The following is a 15,448-nucleotide window of genomic DNA, read 5'->3' on the forward strand; positions in this document are numbered from 1 at the left end:
TTCTTTAACTACTTTTTTGCCAAACTTTTCTAACTGTCTTTCACAACATTTCTTTTCACGCTCAGCATGAGTAAGAGGCATGTTAAACCCTTGAAAGATTAAAAAAAAGGCAACATTAGTTATGGAGATGCACGTATTACATCTAAGGCTCAATGCAGTTACAGTTATCCCTTAGAGAGGCTCTATGTATCTCAAAAGAGAGCCTCAAGGATAGCTGAGCATTCATCCTCCAAATGTTGCCTATGCAAAACATACCTATAATTTGTAGTTTTTGTAGATGATGTAAAAGAAAGTAGGCCGCTCAGTAATCTGGGTCCTTAAAGTTGTTAAAAGCTCAATTGTGGTTTCAGTTTAGCAGTTTTAAATTTTGTTTTAAATGTTGTTAAAAAATTGTCACGCCGTGACATGAAAAGATTCTAAAAATAACTTGAGCTAATTATTTTTTTAAACATGTTAGTATTTTTTTAGATGTACTAGATTGAGTTCTCATTGCGCTGGATTTTTGAAACCCTAAGTTTTACTGGTTGTCTAAGAAATAAAACGATTGGTACCCTAATTGTCACAGCGTGACATGTCACAGCGTGACAATAGTGGTAATAGCATTTGATTAAAACAAATGGTATTCTGAATTCGTCTGGCAATAAGTATGTTTTTATCATAAGTAGGAATGATTAGTGCAGCTAAAAACCTGATTGCAATGAGCAAGACAGTTTTTGAATTTTTTATAGGTTCAATTTAACTTTGGTGATTAAAAATGAATTAACTTATTGCAAAAACGCCTACTTTTACCTTCTGTTTCAGCCCATGTTATTTTTTATAATAGCGGCATACTATAATAAGCTATATATTTTCTGAAAGAGGAGAAGTAGAGCTTTCTACTGATATATAGTATTATCTATATTGGGTTGGTTTAATTTTATCATTTTTTGTGAGACGGTCGTGGAATTGCTCTATAACAGAAATTGGCATGTTCTTTACAAATTATCAATAACACAAACACTGCAATCATATGCCTAAAAAAATTCTAATCGTAAAATATATCAAAATAAATCAGTCTTGCGCTGGTACATGTTGTTATTGTTATAAGAACAATTTTTATTTTAATTAGCAAAATGATGCAAGTTGTAGAAAAATATACACTTAATCTTTGAATAATATTCGACTTAGTTCAGGAAGCTTTAATAAGTAAGCCATTATAAGAAATATGACAAGTTTTTTTCATATTTCTTATAATGGCTTATTGAATGGGTAAACTAATATATAATTTATAATGGAAAAAAACGAAATTGACACTAAATCCTTTGCAGCCTTTCTAAAAATAATTTTTTAAAATCCTTTATAGTTTTTTCTTTTGGGAGTTTTGTTAAGACTTGTAAAAAATTTTATTTTTATTGCTAATAGTATTATTAGTTTTACTTTATAAAATAGTATTATAAAATTATTGTATTTTTATTTAATATTGCAATTATAAAATAATATTATTACACTCTACTTGAAAAATATTTTATGAAATGAAAAATTATAAAATTAAAAATAATTTTTAAAGATAAAACTGTGATAAATAGTAATTACATGATGACTCCAAGAGAAATTCCAAATATAAATACAAAAATGAACTTAAAATGCATAAGTTGCGTATTACAAAATAGATTTAAAAACTGATGTTAAAATGATATTGTATCAGCAAAGAGCAACACACAAATAAAACTGATGTATATGCAATTCATGTCGCTTAAAGATAAAATGCTTAAAAATGTTAAAAGTAAGCTTTTGTAAAAAAAAAAAGTTTCTATATTGGTATACATTTAAAATGGTTTTTGTGTAGTTTTTTCCCTCTCGTTGGTTGTTGTTAATACTTTGCTTGTTAATTAAAAGAATAAGGGTAGTTTAGGAATAAGATTTATAGCGTGAAACAATTAGTGGTTTAGAAAAATCACTGCTACAGGTAAATATTCTCAGTTTTTTTTTAAATATGTGTTTTAGGAATCAGTTTTAAGCATTCTACTGAATTTCAACATGATAACAAAGTCATGCATAGGTTTTTGTTCAGAAATTTTTGATTTCTGCTTAAATAATTAAAGCTAAATTTATCTTTAGAAACGTAAAATAAAACTTTTCTTTTTTTTTTTGTTTTTCAGAAATGTGTGAAGCACTGAAAGAGTTTTATCATAAAACTTATGGAAAAATGAACGAAATTGTGCACAAGGTAAAAACTCCAACCACAGTTGAAGTTTTAAATAAGTTCATTAAACTGACCATAGTTAATTCAGATGAAGTGGAGAAAGATATGCTAAATATTCTTGAGCTAAAGTTATTTCTAGAAAAGCAAATAACCTATAAGCCAATTGAGTTTAATGAAGTGTTTTTGAAGGAACCATCCTTGCTCTTACTATCTGGTATTGCTGGAATTGGAAAAACTTGTTTGCTCAGAAAGTGTTTATTGGACTGGGCCAGTGGTACGTTATGGAAAAATGTGGATCTTGTTATTTATCTTGAATGCAGAGAGTTGAATCAACATCATAACATCAGTAATATAAATAAGCTGTTAAACGTTTTCTACGACGATATTTTTCAAGAGATTGATGTTTGTAAACTTTTCTCTGTTTTGTTTGTGATAGATGGGTTGGATGAGTTTGCTTACTTAGATGAATTGATAAATCACAATCCTCGAAATCCAAGCAAACAACCCATTGTTAATACATTAGCAGAAGCATTGAATTCTCAAAAACACAAGTATGTTTTTGCTGGAAGAGTTGGAGCTGTATCAAGATACAAAAATAAAGTGAAAGAATGTACCGACAAGTTAAACATTCAAATAATGGGTTTTAGTGACCAGGGTATAAATGAGTATATTGAAAAATTCGGCAACAAAAAAGAAATCATTAAAAGAGTTCTCAAAGAGTCTTACTATGCTAAAGCCATGGCATCTGTTCCGTTTTATTTATCAACAATGTGTTCAATAATTGCTGTAACTGATTCTTATTCTTTCTGCACTATGACTGAGTTGTATTGCTGTATTTTTTTATACTTTTTTCAAAAACACATTCGCAAAACCGATGAAGCAGTTTATTGTATGATGCAAAGTGAGATTAACAAGCAACATGTTTTAAAAGTTTGTAAAGTTGCATGGGAGTTGTTCAATCAAGGCAAAATTCTTTTTTCTCAAAATGAAATGAAAGGTATTATCAATGACTTTGATGAAGTTGAAAACGAACTTTTGGGTTTGATTGAAAAAGTTGAATCACAACAGGGTTTTCAATATCAGTTTGCTCACCTCACTTTAATGGAGTATTGTGCTTCTATTTATGCAAACATTTATTTGAGTCCTGAGGAGATTATAAGTAACAAAAAGTTGCGCAGCTGTTTGCCTATGATCTGCGGGCTGGCAAATGAAAACAAAAAGTGTTTTATCAAATTTGTTGCTGACTTAAAGACTTCAAATGAAAATAGAAATTCATTGCTTAAAGCTCTACTTGGTAAGTTCATTTAAAATGCTAAAGAAATATTACAGTTTGTTTTGACCTTTGATTACTAGTTTAATATGGCTATGATAATCTAAAAGTTTTCTTCTTTCTAAAATTTTGTGTAAGTTTAAATATTTAAATAGATTGTGAAACCATTAAACCACTTGTCCAATATCTAAACTAAGTTCTTAGTTAACATTTCCGCTTTCAACATCTGCTATTTTTTCTTGAAGTTCTTTAGGTTTTGAAAAATTTCGTGTTGTCAATTTTCGTCTTTAGACTTTTCATCGTTCTTTTTTCTACTAACTTTTCTGTTCTACAGAATTTTGTTCATTTTTCTATACAATCATTTGAGACAATGCTTGACTACCAACTAACGTAGTTATAATAATAGATACTTTTTATTACAGTTTTTTAAAAATTAGAAGAACCACTAAATAGTATATAGATAACACCTGATGACTAAAAAATGAGACAACTTTAAAATTGTTATTATAGCCATAGTTACATAGCTATCAAATTTAATTTAAAATAAATTTATAAACAATTATATGATATTTAAAAAAATATATTTATTGGTTTTCAATAACATCATTAAAAGCATTTCGACCTAGACAAACTGAAGTCATTGAGGCATAACGTTTTGCCACTTCCGGATCCATTTTGTTAAGACAATTCACGATACGCCGTTTGAGTTGAGGAATGGTTCTTACTTGCCAATTAGCCTCGTAGACTAAGCGTTTCAACTGACCCCAAAAGTCCTCAATCGGTCGAGCTTCTGGTACATTGAGTGGATTTTTTACCTTTGGCAGGTATTTGATGTTCTTGGCATCGAGAAAAGAAACCACTTCATTTGCATAGTGCGAGCTAGCTAAATCTGGCCAGAACAAGTACTCTTCATTTTTATAATATTCATCAATGAAGGGTATTAACCGCTTGCGGAGACATCCGATGTATGCTTGTTTGTTGATTGCCTGGCTGCTTTCAAAAAACATTGGTTTTGAAGTCCCTTTGGGCGATATAATCAAAGAGACTAGCACCTTTTCCTCGTACTTTTTCTTTCTTTTGAATTTGACGTCGCTAGTTGTAGATGACACGTTGCTAGAATAGAAGTCATCGTTGCCAGCCAATGTTGTATTCGCATATGTGAAATATGATTCGTCATCCAAGACAAAATCAAAATTCCTAAAATTGCGATATATATGCCGACACAAAGGTTTGATTCGAGCTGGTTGGCTTCTCTTTGATGTGGAATCTTTTTCTGCTTGTAATATCTAATATTCGTCTTGTTTTTAAGAATTTTAGATATATGCGATTGGTCACAATTGAATCTTCGAGCTACTTGACGTTGTGAAACACCGTGATGATGATCAAATGCTTTTTTCAATTGGTCTATGTGCTTTTTGTCCATTTTTTTCGCCTTTGGACCGCTTCCTTTTTTTCGTTGATAGCCTAAATTATTATCTACACGTTCTAGAGCACGATACATGGTCGCTTTCGATGCTCCTTCATCTAGAAAGTGTTTTACTGTGAAGATTTTCGGCTTTTCCAGATGCGAATTTCTAAAATAGCAAATGCGTTTTCTTAGGTCTTCTTGCAAACTTGTTTTATACGGAGCCATTTTAATTAATATTTTAAAACTATAATATAATTTTAATAGAGTATTAAATTCCCTATAAATATACTAATTTATTTCAATTGCATGATTATGAATAGCATACATATATTGATTTAAATTTTTTCTCATTTTTTAGTCATCAGGTGTTATATATAATATTTGATAAATAAATGTAAATTGTTTATATTTTTATTGAAAATGCAATAGCCTGATTCCTTATCACTAGAGAAGGAGTATTGGTTGCTAGAGTCGAAATTTGTCGGTTTACAAATCTCACTGATTGAGTTTTTGCGAAGCACAGAATGAATTATTTACATTTGTTTCTCCTCCCACTTTTTGCTATCAAATTTTTTATATATTGTGCTTTTTTATATATCTAGTTTTATATATTGTGCTTTTTTTTTTTTTTTCAGCCTTGGTACCAAAAAAAGAACATTATTGGGAAGGTATGATTTTTGATAATTAGAAAAAATAATGATATTTTAATTGGAATAATAAGATTTTTATTTCAATTTATTTATGGAAGCTTTTACAATGTCAATGCATTGGAAATGTGGTCTGCTTTAATTTCGAGAAAATTTCTTGGATTCGTTCACTCGCCACAAGTTTAAAATAATTGATGAGTTAGACTACTTTTCTTCTTTCAGTTGTAAAATACTATTTTAAAACTGAAAGAAGAAGCATTTCCAGCTTAAAATGATCTATTTTCTATATCAGGCCTCAGCAGGTAAAATGGCATTATTGTGAGTTGCGTTCGTTATCTAGTTAGGCGGATTGTTTTGTCAGTTGTATTTGTTAGCCTCGTTTTATAAGAAAGTTTAATTTTAGAATAATTTCTATTTTGTGAGTTTTTGTTTTCAGTGTTAGTTTTATTATTTTGTGAAGTTGTTAGAAAGTAGTGATTAGTGATCAATTTGTTTGGTATCAAAAGGTTAAAAACATGTATTAGACAAGTGAAAAATGTTTATGTCGAAAAAATTCATTTTCCTTGTGAATTTAGAATTGTAAACTTTAATTGAAGTATTTGTCGTGTGGTTTGACTTGAAAAGAGTTGAATTTATGATTTCACTGATCCGTTGGATTTCTTTGTCAAAATTAATTTTCTATGTGACAAGTGCCCATCAGCAGGTTTTTGAGAAATAGAGTCATTTACACTTCAATCAAGCAAGTCTTGCTCTCATTAAAGAGGAGCTTGCACTTAAACGAGATAGATCACTCTATCTAATTTAAATACAAGTATTCAACTAATTCATCTGTTACAGCGAGTATCGGTTATGGCTCTAGATGAAATTCAAGCAAGGCTTTAACCTATAACATATTCATCGGTATGCTCAGCAGCATCTGCTGACATTAAGTTCATAAAACTGTTGTTACAAATTGCGTGTGTCAAATCGTAACTAAAAGCAAGTATTCGGAATTAGTACAACCGTGACAACGTTTTAAGTCCAACATCATTTGTTGACATTCTATTGCTACATTCACCTCGGCTTTAAGTTCATTATGTTTTAGGGTCGATGTTATAAAACATTTTACGGCCGAAACGGATTCCGAAGCTAATTTGGAGGGGCAAAAAGTCACTTAAAAATTTGGAATTAACGATATTTATAAAACAAGAACGTTAAAACTAATCAAAATATATCATTCTTGTTTTATAAATATCGTTAATTCCAAATTTTTAAGTGACTTTTTGCCCCTCCAAATTAGCTTCGGAATCCGTTTCGGCCGTAAAATGTTTTATAACATCGACCCTTAGTTACAAAAAAACGTTGGTTTTCGAAAAATGCTAACAGAAAGCACCATTTGAAAAAAAGATAGTAGGTTAAAAAAGAGAGACGGGATAGAATTACTATTCTATCCCGTCTCTCTTTTTCTTATTCTATCCCGTCTTCGCTAAGAGCTACTGCTCTTAGCGAAGTCTCTTGTTGTTTGTTCTCTTTTAAACAATTTCCTTCGATGAAAAAAAAACTTTACAGCAGAAACAACTTTTTTTTATAGAAATAAAAGAGAAATTTTAGTAAAACCATATAAAGTTGGATTAATACAAGCTTAAATACTCATTCTTATCATAAAAAGTTACATTTTTGAATACGGGAATATAGCAGTATCAATAGAGACATGGACAAAATTTAAAACGTTGATTTCGAAGAATTTTCTCTTAACTAAAAATTCGGAAATGAAAAATCTTTTTTAAGCAAACCAAATCTAGTTAAGGAGCTCGCTATTTATCTCAACCATAATTTCTGACATTGGTTTTTTTTAAAAAAAAATATTCAGGGTCTGGCAATAAAAACCTAAAAAGATCTTTTGATATAATCTCGATTATTTTGTAGCACCAGCGTTACTATCTCTGATATATATCCCTATGAATATATATATATATATATATATATATATATATATATATATATATATATATATATATATATATATATATATATATATATATATATTCATATTCACAGGGATAACATAATCAAATATATGATAACACTTTAACCTATGTATCATTCTCTCCACATGGATTTTTTCATTTGCAATTTGTTGACTTAAAACTGTTTCCTCAATAGTAAATTGTTCTCTACCCCTTAAAAATGATGGTAAAACAAGATTAGCACCAAGTCGTCTGAGGTATTCTGCATATGTAAAGCCATGGTCACTCATTGCACTTTCACCTGGATTCCATAATGCTTGACTTAAAAATCCACTTTTAATAACAATATCTTTATCAGAAATACTCCCTGGGTAGGCATTTGAAATAAATGTAAATCCTCCCCCAGGTGTAATTCCTACTAAAACTTTAACTGCTGTGTGACTTTTGTAATCTGAATACATAATTTTGTGCATAAATAATTTAGATGGTATTTCCACCTTAAACTCTACACAATCAATGATACACTTCACAGTTGGGAACTTTTCCTTCATTGATTGCAGCATTGTTTTCGTAATTTGCTCCATACTAGGCCATATTCAGATTGATCCAAGTCTTATATACATAAAATTTATCCATGTATTTATAGTATTTGAGACTGTTCCTTCTGAAATATTGTATAAAAACGATAAATGACGAAGATCGAAATTCCTGTGTAAACGAGTCAATCTTAAAATAAATGCATCAAGTGGCTTTTATGCTCTTGGATGTCCGGTGGATGAACTTATTTTTGTTTTTTGGTTGTTGTATAAAATCATGTTTCTTCCATTTTCACCAGGGTCTAAAAGTTCTAAAACAACTTTTAAAATGTTAATTGATCGAAAACCAGTATAATGATTACAACTTTCATCATTTTCCATAATATGATCAGTGAAACAAATGCAACGTACACCTAGAAATTCATTACTCCTTTCTAAATCAACCTTTAATATGTGGTTCTCCTTTTCCAGTTCATATATGAGCAATAAAGAAGAATCTACTTCTATAACTGCATTAAAAATGATGTTGATAAAGAGGAATTTACTTCATTTAGCGGCGGTAACAATAATGTTGATGCAGACGAATCGTCATCGAAATTTTGAAGTTGAGGCCTGCATATTTTCTTTAAACACTGACTGAAACTTGGTGGTTTTCTAGATGTATCTGCTACTGAAAAGTTATTCCATAAGTGCAATATCGGCCTAGCACCTTTTATAAATCTTATCCGTGTACCACTTCTATGGGGTTCTATGGATCATTTCTTGTAAGAAATGCTTTTGACATAATCGAGTAGATTTTGTTATTTTGAAATTATCTTTATTTTCTTGTCTTTTTATCAAGTTGCACCAAATATTCTTATCTCCAGTTTCGGCTGGAAATGTGAAAAAACTAATATTTGTTGGAACTCTAAATCCATCTACAAAATCATAGCTATATGAAAAACATTCATAAGAAGCACATTGCAACCCAGATGATATTGCCATTTTTAAATATCGTTGATTTGTTTTGATTGTTACTAACACTGCCTCGTTTTCACGGAATGCTTTATGAAAAGGTCTATTCCATATTTCGTGGATTGATTATTTGTTAAACAAATATTTAAGAAGTAAAAAATAATTTTTAATTACCTCGATATACAAATACTATTAAACGCGATACTGAGTTGATTATTATATGCAAAAGTGGTTACAAATAAATAAATATTAATAACTATATAAATGTTATCATTTTTCTTCAGATGAAAATTACAAGATGTTCATGGAATGCTTCTTTGAAGTGCAGGGGTCGATGACAGAAGACTTGAAAAGTTCAATCGATAAACGAAAGTGGACGATTGTTATTAGCGATGGAAAATTTCCTCATGAAGTTTCCCATGAAAAATATTTCATGGATAAATTTATTGGCGCAGGACTCAAGTTGAATAGTTTATGTGTTTACAAAAGGATTTTGTCAGAGGATGAGAACAACCTTCTTCTTATGTCTTTGAACAACGTTTGTAAAGTGTGGTTAAACCATCCAGTGAAGATCGATAGATCGACACTGAAATATAAGATTGGAAAGCTATGGATAAACATCAAACACATTTTGTTACTAAAGGAAAAGTTCGAAGTTTTCGTCCTCCCGTGGATTCGACTCGCTGAAAAAGAGTTATATCTTCACCTTCACGAAGAAACAGACTTCATGCCCGACATTCGTCATTGGCTTCGTGGTTCGAACTTCAAGACAAACATGTTCCTTGGAAATTATTTGTATGACATCGAAAAGTTGAAAAAGTTGAAGTGAGAAACACGAAATTCTCTCGATTGTTTAAATATTTTTAATAAATAAGTTGTAAAATGTAGAAATAAAACAAGAACCGTCTATGAAATGTAATATAAGGTAATTATAAATTTTTTTTATTTTAATAAATGAAACGTAGAAAAATGTAAAAATATTTATTTCAAGTTTTTTGATTGAAAATTTTTTGTTTATCAAAACTTAAAGTTTTTTAAGTTATTGAAAAAATTATAATTAAGATATAAAAAAAATTTTAAAATGTAAAAAAAAAAAGTTTGGTTTATTTGTTATTGTCAATCGTAACAGTTATGAAAAAGTTTTCAGAGCGGAAAGATTTTTTCCCGTCAATAAATACTTCTGATAATGTGCTCACTGACATAGGGGAGAACCTTAATGAATTGGACGATTATTGAATGGGACAAACTCAGATTCTTATAGAAGCATCGATGCACTATGCGTCGCGCTGATAGAAAAAAAGGAAATAGCGTTATAACTAGAGAACTGTTTAACATTTTGAAGTAATTTTTTTAACAAAGCATCAATTATGAGAAATTGTTTGTTTTTATATATATTTATAAAAAAAGTCCGGTCTTTTTTAAAACCGGTTTCATTCCGGTTTTTTAGTTGGTTTATCCGGACTAATTCGATTTTTGATTAAAAAGATATAAAACCGATAGTTTTTTATATTTAAAACTCTAAGTCTGATATATCAGTTTATCTTTTTTAGGGGTTACAGGCATTTTTAGTCTCCACTTATATTTTCATGTTAAATAAAAAAGGAAATAACAAGTATTTTATTACAAATAAAAGTAAAATAAATACTCCAGTAGTTCCATTCCCCTCAAATGCAAAATAGAGGTTCTGATGCTAAAATAGGTTTTTAACAATATGTGGCTATGAAAATAGCCGTTTATTAAAAGTTGCTTATCAACTACAGCTGCATGGTTTAATGATGCTTCCTTGATTTCTTTTCTTAATACGAACCATTACTCTTTATCTTCCTAAAAATATTTAACAACACACATTAAAATTTTAAAAAGTTTTGTTATTGTAATAAATAGTATAGTTTAAGATATAAACTATTTATTATAGAAATTATCTATCATCAAATTCTAATTCTAATAATTATACATTCAAGAAAAAACTTTATTCACTGTAATAAATAGATGCAATTGAAATATAATTAAAATTTTTACTCTAAACGTATCTCAGCAATCCTTATGTGGAGCAACATTTAATATTTACAACAAGCCTTCAAGAATTTCACTATGCATCACTAAATAGAAATAGGACTTTAGACACATCTTTGAGGAAAACAAAAATATGGCAAAATTGAGTCAATTTGAGGCTAATTGATGCAATTTTTCCTCAAACATGAAAGTTTGGGATTCTTATGTTTCAACTTTTCTAACAACTAGTATTTTTTTTTTTTTTTGCAAGCATAAAAAAAACATACTGTTTGATTATGTAAAAAGATCTCAGAAATATCAGATTGGCTACCACCAGCACCTAAAATGTATCATTAATAAAATTAAACGATAACATTAAATATTTAAATTTAAAGATATACATAGCTTTCTCCAATATTTACCTTAAGAACAGTTATCAGCTTAATCTTCTTGCAGTATAGCTTTTATACCTCTTGCATTTTGTTCTTCTTACAGTATAGGTACATGTCAGATGTCATAAATAAATAATTAGCTGTATCCCTAGTATTTTCAGCAAAAGAAGTTAATCGTGCATGACCTACTTGTGCAGTTTTGTTGGCTTTGTTCCTGGCTTCAATGGCACTCTCAGACAAAGAACCTATTGGATACTTAAAATATTTAATAAAAGAAACACCATGAACTACCATTCTATGTACAGACTGTGACATTGGAATGGCTTTTAAAAACTGATCATTAGAAATGAGACCAAACAGACGTTCAGATTTCTGCTTGAAAATTTTCACATCCGGTCTTGCGATTGTACTATTTATATCAATGAGCAGGTCCCTAAATAGTTTGATCATAGTGGTATTCAAATTTAAAATTCTTCCAGTCACAGATGGATTATTAAAGAATTTTCGTGCAACATTGCCAGTGTTGGATGTACCACTTCCCTTCCTGACAAAAGATACCCTTATTTTTAATTGTATTTTGAATAAGTGCTGGAATTTTTTTTTGTTTTCAATAAATTCTTGGCTGTTTTTTGCTGGAATTTTTCTTCCTTGTTTCACTGCTGGAAGTTTGCAAGCAGTATTGAAAACCCACTCCATGCTGCATATCCACAAATGAAGACTGCAAATTCCAAGTTTCAATATATTCTTGTCTACATCTTTATCTTTATTCCAAATGGTTTCCAAATTAAACTCCTTAGGACTTGCTTGACATACATGACAGCACTGAGATGCTATATTTTTTTTAAGCATTTTTGATACCACAGCATTAAGTGTTTTACCATCATTCATTGTGGTATAAATAGTTGACAAACTTGAATTTATAACAAAAGTATTGTCATGAAGTGTAAACTTAATATTCTCTAAAGACAAAATTTCATTTTGTAAATGTTCAAACTTCTCTTGAATAAAACTAGTAGTCTCTTTGGCAAAACCAAACATAAGATGACGGGTTGCATCTGGACTATTTGGATTACAATTTCTCCATAGTATCTTTTTTCCACTTCGAATCTCCAACAGTACAAACACTATACTATACACAGTGGAATCATCCACACCTCTCTTCATAGTTGCTGCATTCTGAAATTCAGATTGGTCACTCTGACCATCACCACCCACTTTGCAAATAACATATATGTTATCACGTTCCTCCTGTGCTAAAAATTTAATAGAATCCAAAAGATACTCAAACACTCTAGAAACTGAATGTTTGATCATATTAAATAGACTACATTTTACTTCAGTTTCTGAATATTTCACCTGCTCTGGATATGTCAATTTTTTGTATTCTTTTAACTTGGTTAAACCTGGAGGAACAAGATGATGATTTTGTGTAACAATTTTTTTAAATTCAGCCCATGTTCTGTCTGTTAGTCTCAAATTGCAAAAAGTATGCAATGATAAATTTGGACCATATAAATTAGACCTGGGTGCAGTAGAGGGATTAGATGCAAACCTTTTTACAGCATGTTGAAGTTCTTCTAGTTCTTTTCCCTGAAGATTATCAGTTCTTTTACGTTTCATCCTACTCGTAAGTTCTAAAAAAGATTTTCTAGGTTTTGGTGCTTCAGGTGTTCCTATTGTTACAGTATTTCTCCTAAAACATGTATAAAATATGTGTACAACTTTTATCTTTATATATATATATATATATATATATATATATATATATATATATATATATATATATATATATATATATATATATATATATATATAAATACACACATATGTACCTGTTTAACTTCAGTCTAAGACCTTCAAGTATTAATTGGCCCTCCTTCAGTTTTTGTTCACCCTGCTTGATGAGCAGGTTACCCTGCTGAATCAGCTTTTCACCCTCTTTCAAAATAAGTTGTCCCTCCTCATATTTCCTTATCTGCTGCTCAGGATCTGTTTCTAAGCTATATATATATATATATATATATATATATATATATATATATATATATATATATATATATATATATATATATATATATATATATATATATATATATATATATATATATATATATATTATAACATTTTATTTTAGAAGTAATAAAAAACTTACCAGACATATGATTTGTATTCTATTTTTTTATCCAGAAAATCTTCGTATTTAGTGAAGAACAAACTGCTTTTTTTTCCACATTTGTTAAAGTTTTTTATCAACTCAAAAGCTAGTCTTCGAAAAATTTTGAAACTAACCATACAACCAGCATTATTTAGTGCAATAAACTTAGACTCCAAAAGTTTTGCACAGGCTTTAAAATTTTTTCTTAAGAATATATGCCTTGGGGGGAATGCATGTATTAAAAGTTGACGAAGAGTGAATGTAGCCATTTTGATAGTTAATAAAAATCATCGCAAGGTAAAACTGAATCAAATAAAAACTTACCGGAAGTTATTGAACTACGGAATTTTCATTTACTTCACAGAATTTAGTCGGTTTTTGAATAAAATTCACAGTAGTAAAAATGATTTTTAAGCATGAGGTCACAGAGGTCGCCTCAATTTTTTTGCATGGCAGTAAAGTCAATTCGCAGTAGCTATATTTTATTCAAAAAAAACGAGGCGACCTCTGTGACCACATGCTCAAATCAATCAATGTTTAAGAAATCAAAAAATCAGCAAAAAAATGCTATGCCAAAACCCTTTTTTTCTATTTCTAGTTTTACATTCAATTAAATACATGATTATTTTAATTTCGCATAAAAATAATATAGAAATTTAACACTTATCATATACTTTGAAAGGATTTTAACAAAAATGCGAGTTTTTTAAAACCTCAAAAAAACCCTTAAGATGTCAAAAGTTTAAAAAAACTTAAAATAATTTTTTTTTTATAAAGAGTTTAAAACTAAATGCAAAAAAAAAAAAACTTAAAAAGTTTAAATATGAAAAATCACTAAAAAATATGTACAAAATCCTATTTCCGCTAAGCGATGCATAGTGCGATGTAAGGATATTCAAGTTCCTGTAACAAAGAGTGATAGAAATAAGAACTCAACTGACCGACTCATCCATCCTATTGTTCTATGACCGTAATGACAATAGATGTTATTGTGTTTTCGAATGTAAAAAGTAATTTTTAAAAACGTTTTTTTTTTCTGATTTTGCAGCAATTTTTGAAGTTATGGAAAATAAAATTCCATGTTTAAATAGATAGCAGTCTCTGGTACTACAGTGTGTAAAACATTCAAGCTTAAATAATGGTGTTTTTGGTGTGACTAATCATTTTTGGATAAAGTGATGCGCATATTGAATGGGACAAAATACTACTTATTGAATGAATTTAATAAGGTATTATTTACAGCTCAGCAGAGGGATGCTGCAGTTCCTTTTTTTTACCCCCATGGGTAATTGGTATTATTTACACACTTTTATACTGAAATATTTTACTTAAATAAAAATTAGTAAATATAATATTCTAAAATGAGAAAGTTCTGCTTTGATTGAAATTTAATTAGAGTTAAAATGTTTAAAGTTAAAAATATTTTTTGTGTGGTCTTTATGTATGTATCTTTATATTTAACTACATTTACAATTAATAAACTAATTTCAAAAATGATTAAATTAAATACGTTTATTTTTAATTCTTTTATGTTTGTCCCATTCAATGAGACATACTTAATGAATGGGACAAATGTCATGCTCCAATAAAACTCTCTTTTTTCCAATAGCCAAATACAAATCCAATTTTTTTGTTTTACTATATCATTGAGCAAGAGTCGGTGGTTATCAAACATATTTAAATATATATATTAAGCAATTTTATCTACGTTTAAAAAGCATTTTGCAAAAACTGTCCCATTCATTGAGGTTTTCCCCTACAACTCTTTAACGCCATTTTACAAGAAAAGTGTTCGTAGTGGAGTTAAAAATAATTAAAAAAAAAAAAAAAAATCTTCCACATTTTATGCACCAATCTAATAAGTTTTTGCACGCAACAATGAGTTCAGTTTAGTGTAAATGAAATCTTATTTAATTAAAAAAAAAAAAAAAGCCTTGAAAAATTAAACAAAAGATTTCAATAAACA

The 15,448-nt window shown here is 29.2% G+C and overlaps 2 protein-coding genes and 1 pseudogene across 5 annotated transcripts in view; 1 reads left to right on the top strand and 2 right to left on the bottom strand.

Moving 5' to 3' along the window:
• The window catches only part of LOC149894276 (uncharacterized), a 37,823-nt gene extending 28,047 nt beyond the window's left edge, over positions 1 to 9,776 (top strand). For all 3 annotated transcript variants that reach the window (XM_090075755.1, XM_090075747.1, XM_090075764.1), the window contains 3 exons: positions 2,139 to 3,476; positions 5,496 to 5,528; positions 9,228 to 9,776. In XM_090075755.1, the coding sequence (XP_089931881.1) occupies positions 2,139 to 3,476; positions 5,496 to 5,528; positions 9,228 to 9,772 (1,916 nt within the window). In that variant the 3' untranslated portion in view covers positions 9,773 to 9,776. The remainder of the gene's footprint in view (positions 1 to 2,138; positions 3,477 to 5,495; positions 5,529 to 9,227) is intronic.
• On the bottom strand, positions 8,050 to 8,984 carry LOC149894277 (uncharacterized; annotated as a pseudogene).
• A 1,316-nt stretch (positions 9,777 to 11,092) lies between the features above and the next one.
• On the bottom strand, positions 11,093 to 13,909 carry LOC149894278 (uncharacterized). 2 transcript variants are annotated; one of them, XM_090069427.1, is made up of 4 exons: positions 13,480 to 13,909; positions 13,160 to 13,327; positions 11,358 to 13,020; positions 11,093 to 11,275 (listed from the first exon to the last, which is right to left on the bottom strand). In XM_090069427.1, the coding sequence occupies exons 1-3, from the start codon at positions 13,749 to 13,751 to the stop codon at positions 11,400 to 11,402; spliced, it is 2,061 nt and encodes a 686-aa protein (XP_089925553.1). In that variant the 5' UTR covers positions 13,752 to 13,909; the 3' UTR covers positions 11,093 to 11,275; positions 11,358 to 11,399. The 2 variants fall into 2 exon arrangements, with proteins under 2 accessions (XP_089925553.1, XP_089925546.1); XM_090069420.1 differs by having other exon boundaries at positions 11,093 to 13,020.
• Between the last annotated feature and the right edge of the window lie 1,539 nt (positions 13,910 to 15,448).

This window comes from Hydra viridissima, unplaced genomic scaffold, assembly GCF_058129835.1.
Source record: "Hydra viridissima isolate aposymbiotic clone 2 unplaced genomic scaffold, HvirCarnegie_v1 scaffold_1, whole genome shotgun sequence".
Classification (NCBI taxonomy): Eukaryota; Metazoa; Cnidaria; class Hydrozoa; order Anthoathecata; family Hydridae; genus Hydra; species Hydra viridissima.

Bases quoted from the DNA above. Each gene is read 5' to 3' on its own strand.
- LOC149894278 (XM_090069427.1), bottom strand. From the start codon at position 13,751: ATGGCTACATTCACTCTTCGTCAACTTTTAATACATGCATTCCCCCCA. The intron at 13,328-13,479 runs GTAAGTTTTTTA...ATATATATATAG, and splicing joins GAATACAAATCATATGTCTG to CTTAGAAACAGATCCTGAGC. The intron at 13,021-13,159 runs GTACATATGTGT...TACATGTTTTAG, and splicing joins CTTAGACTGAAGTTAAACAG to GAGAAATACTGTAACAATAG.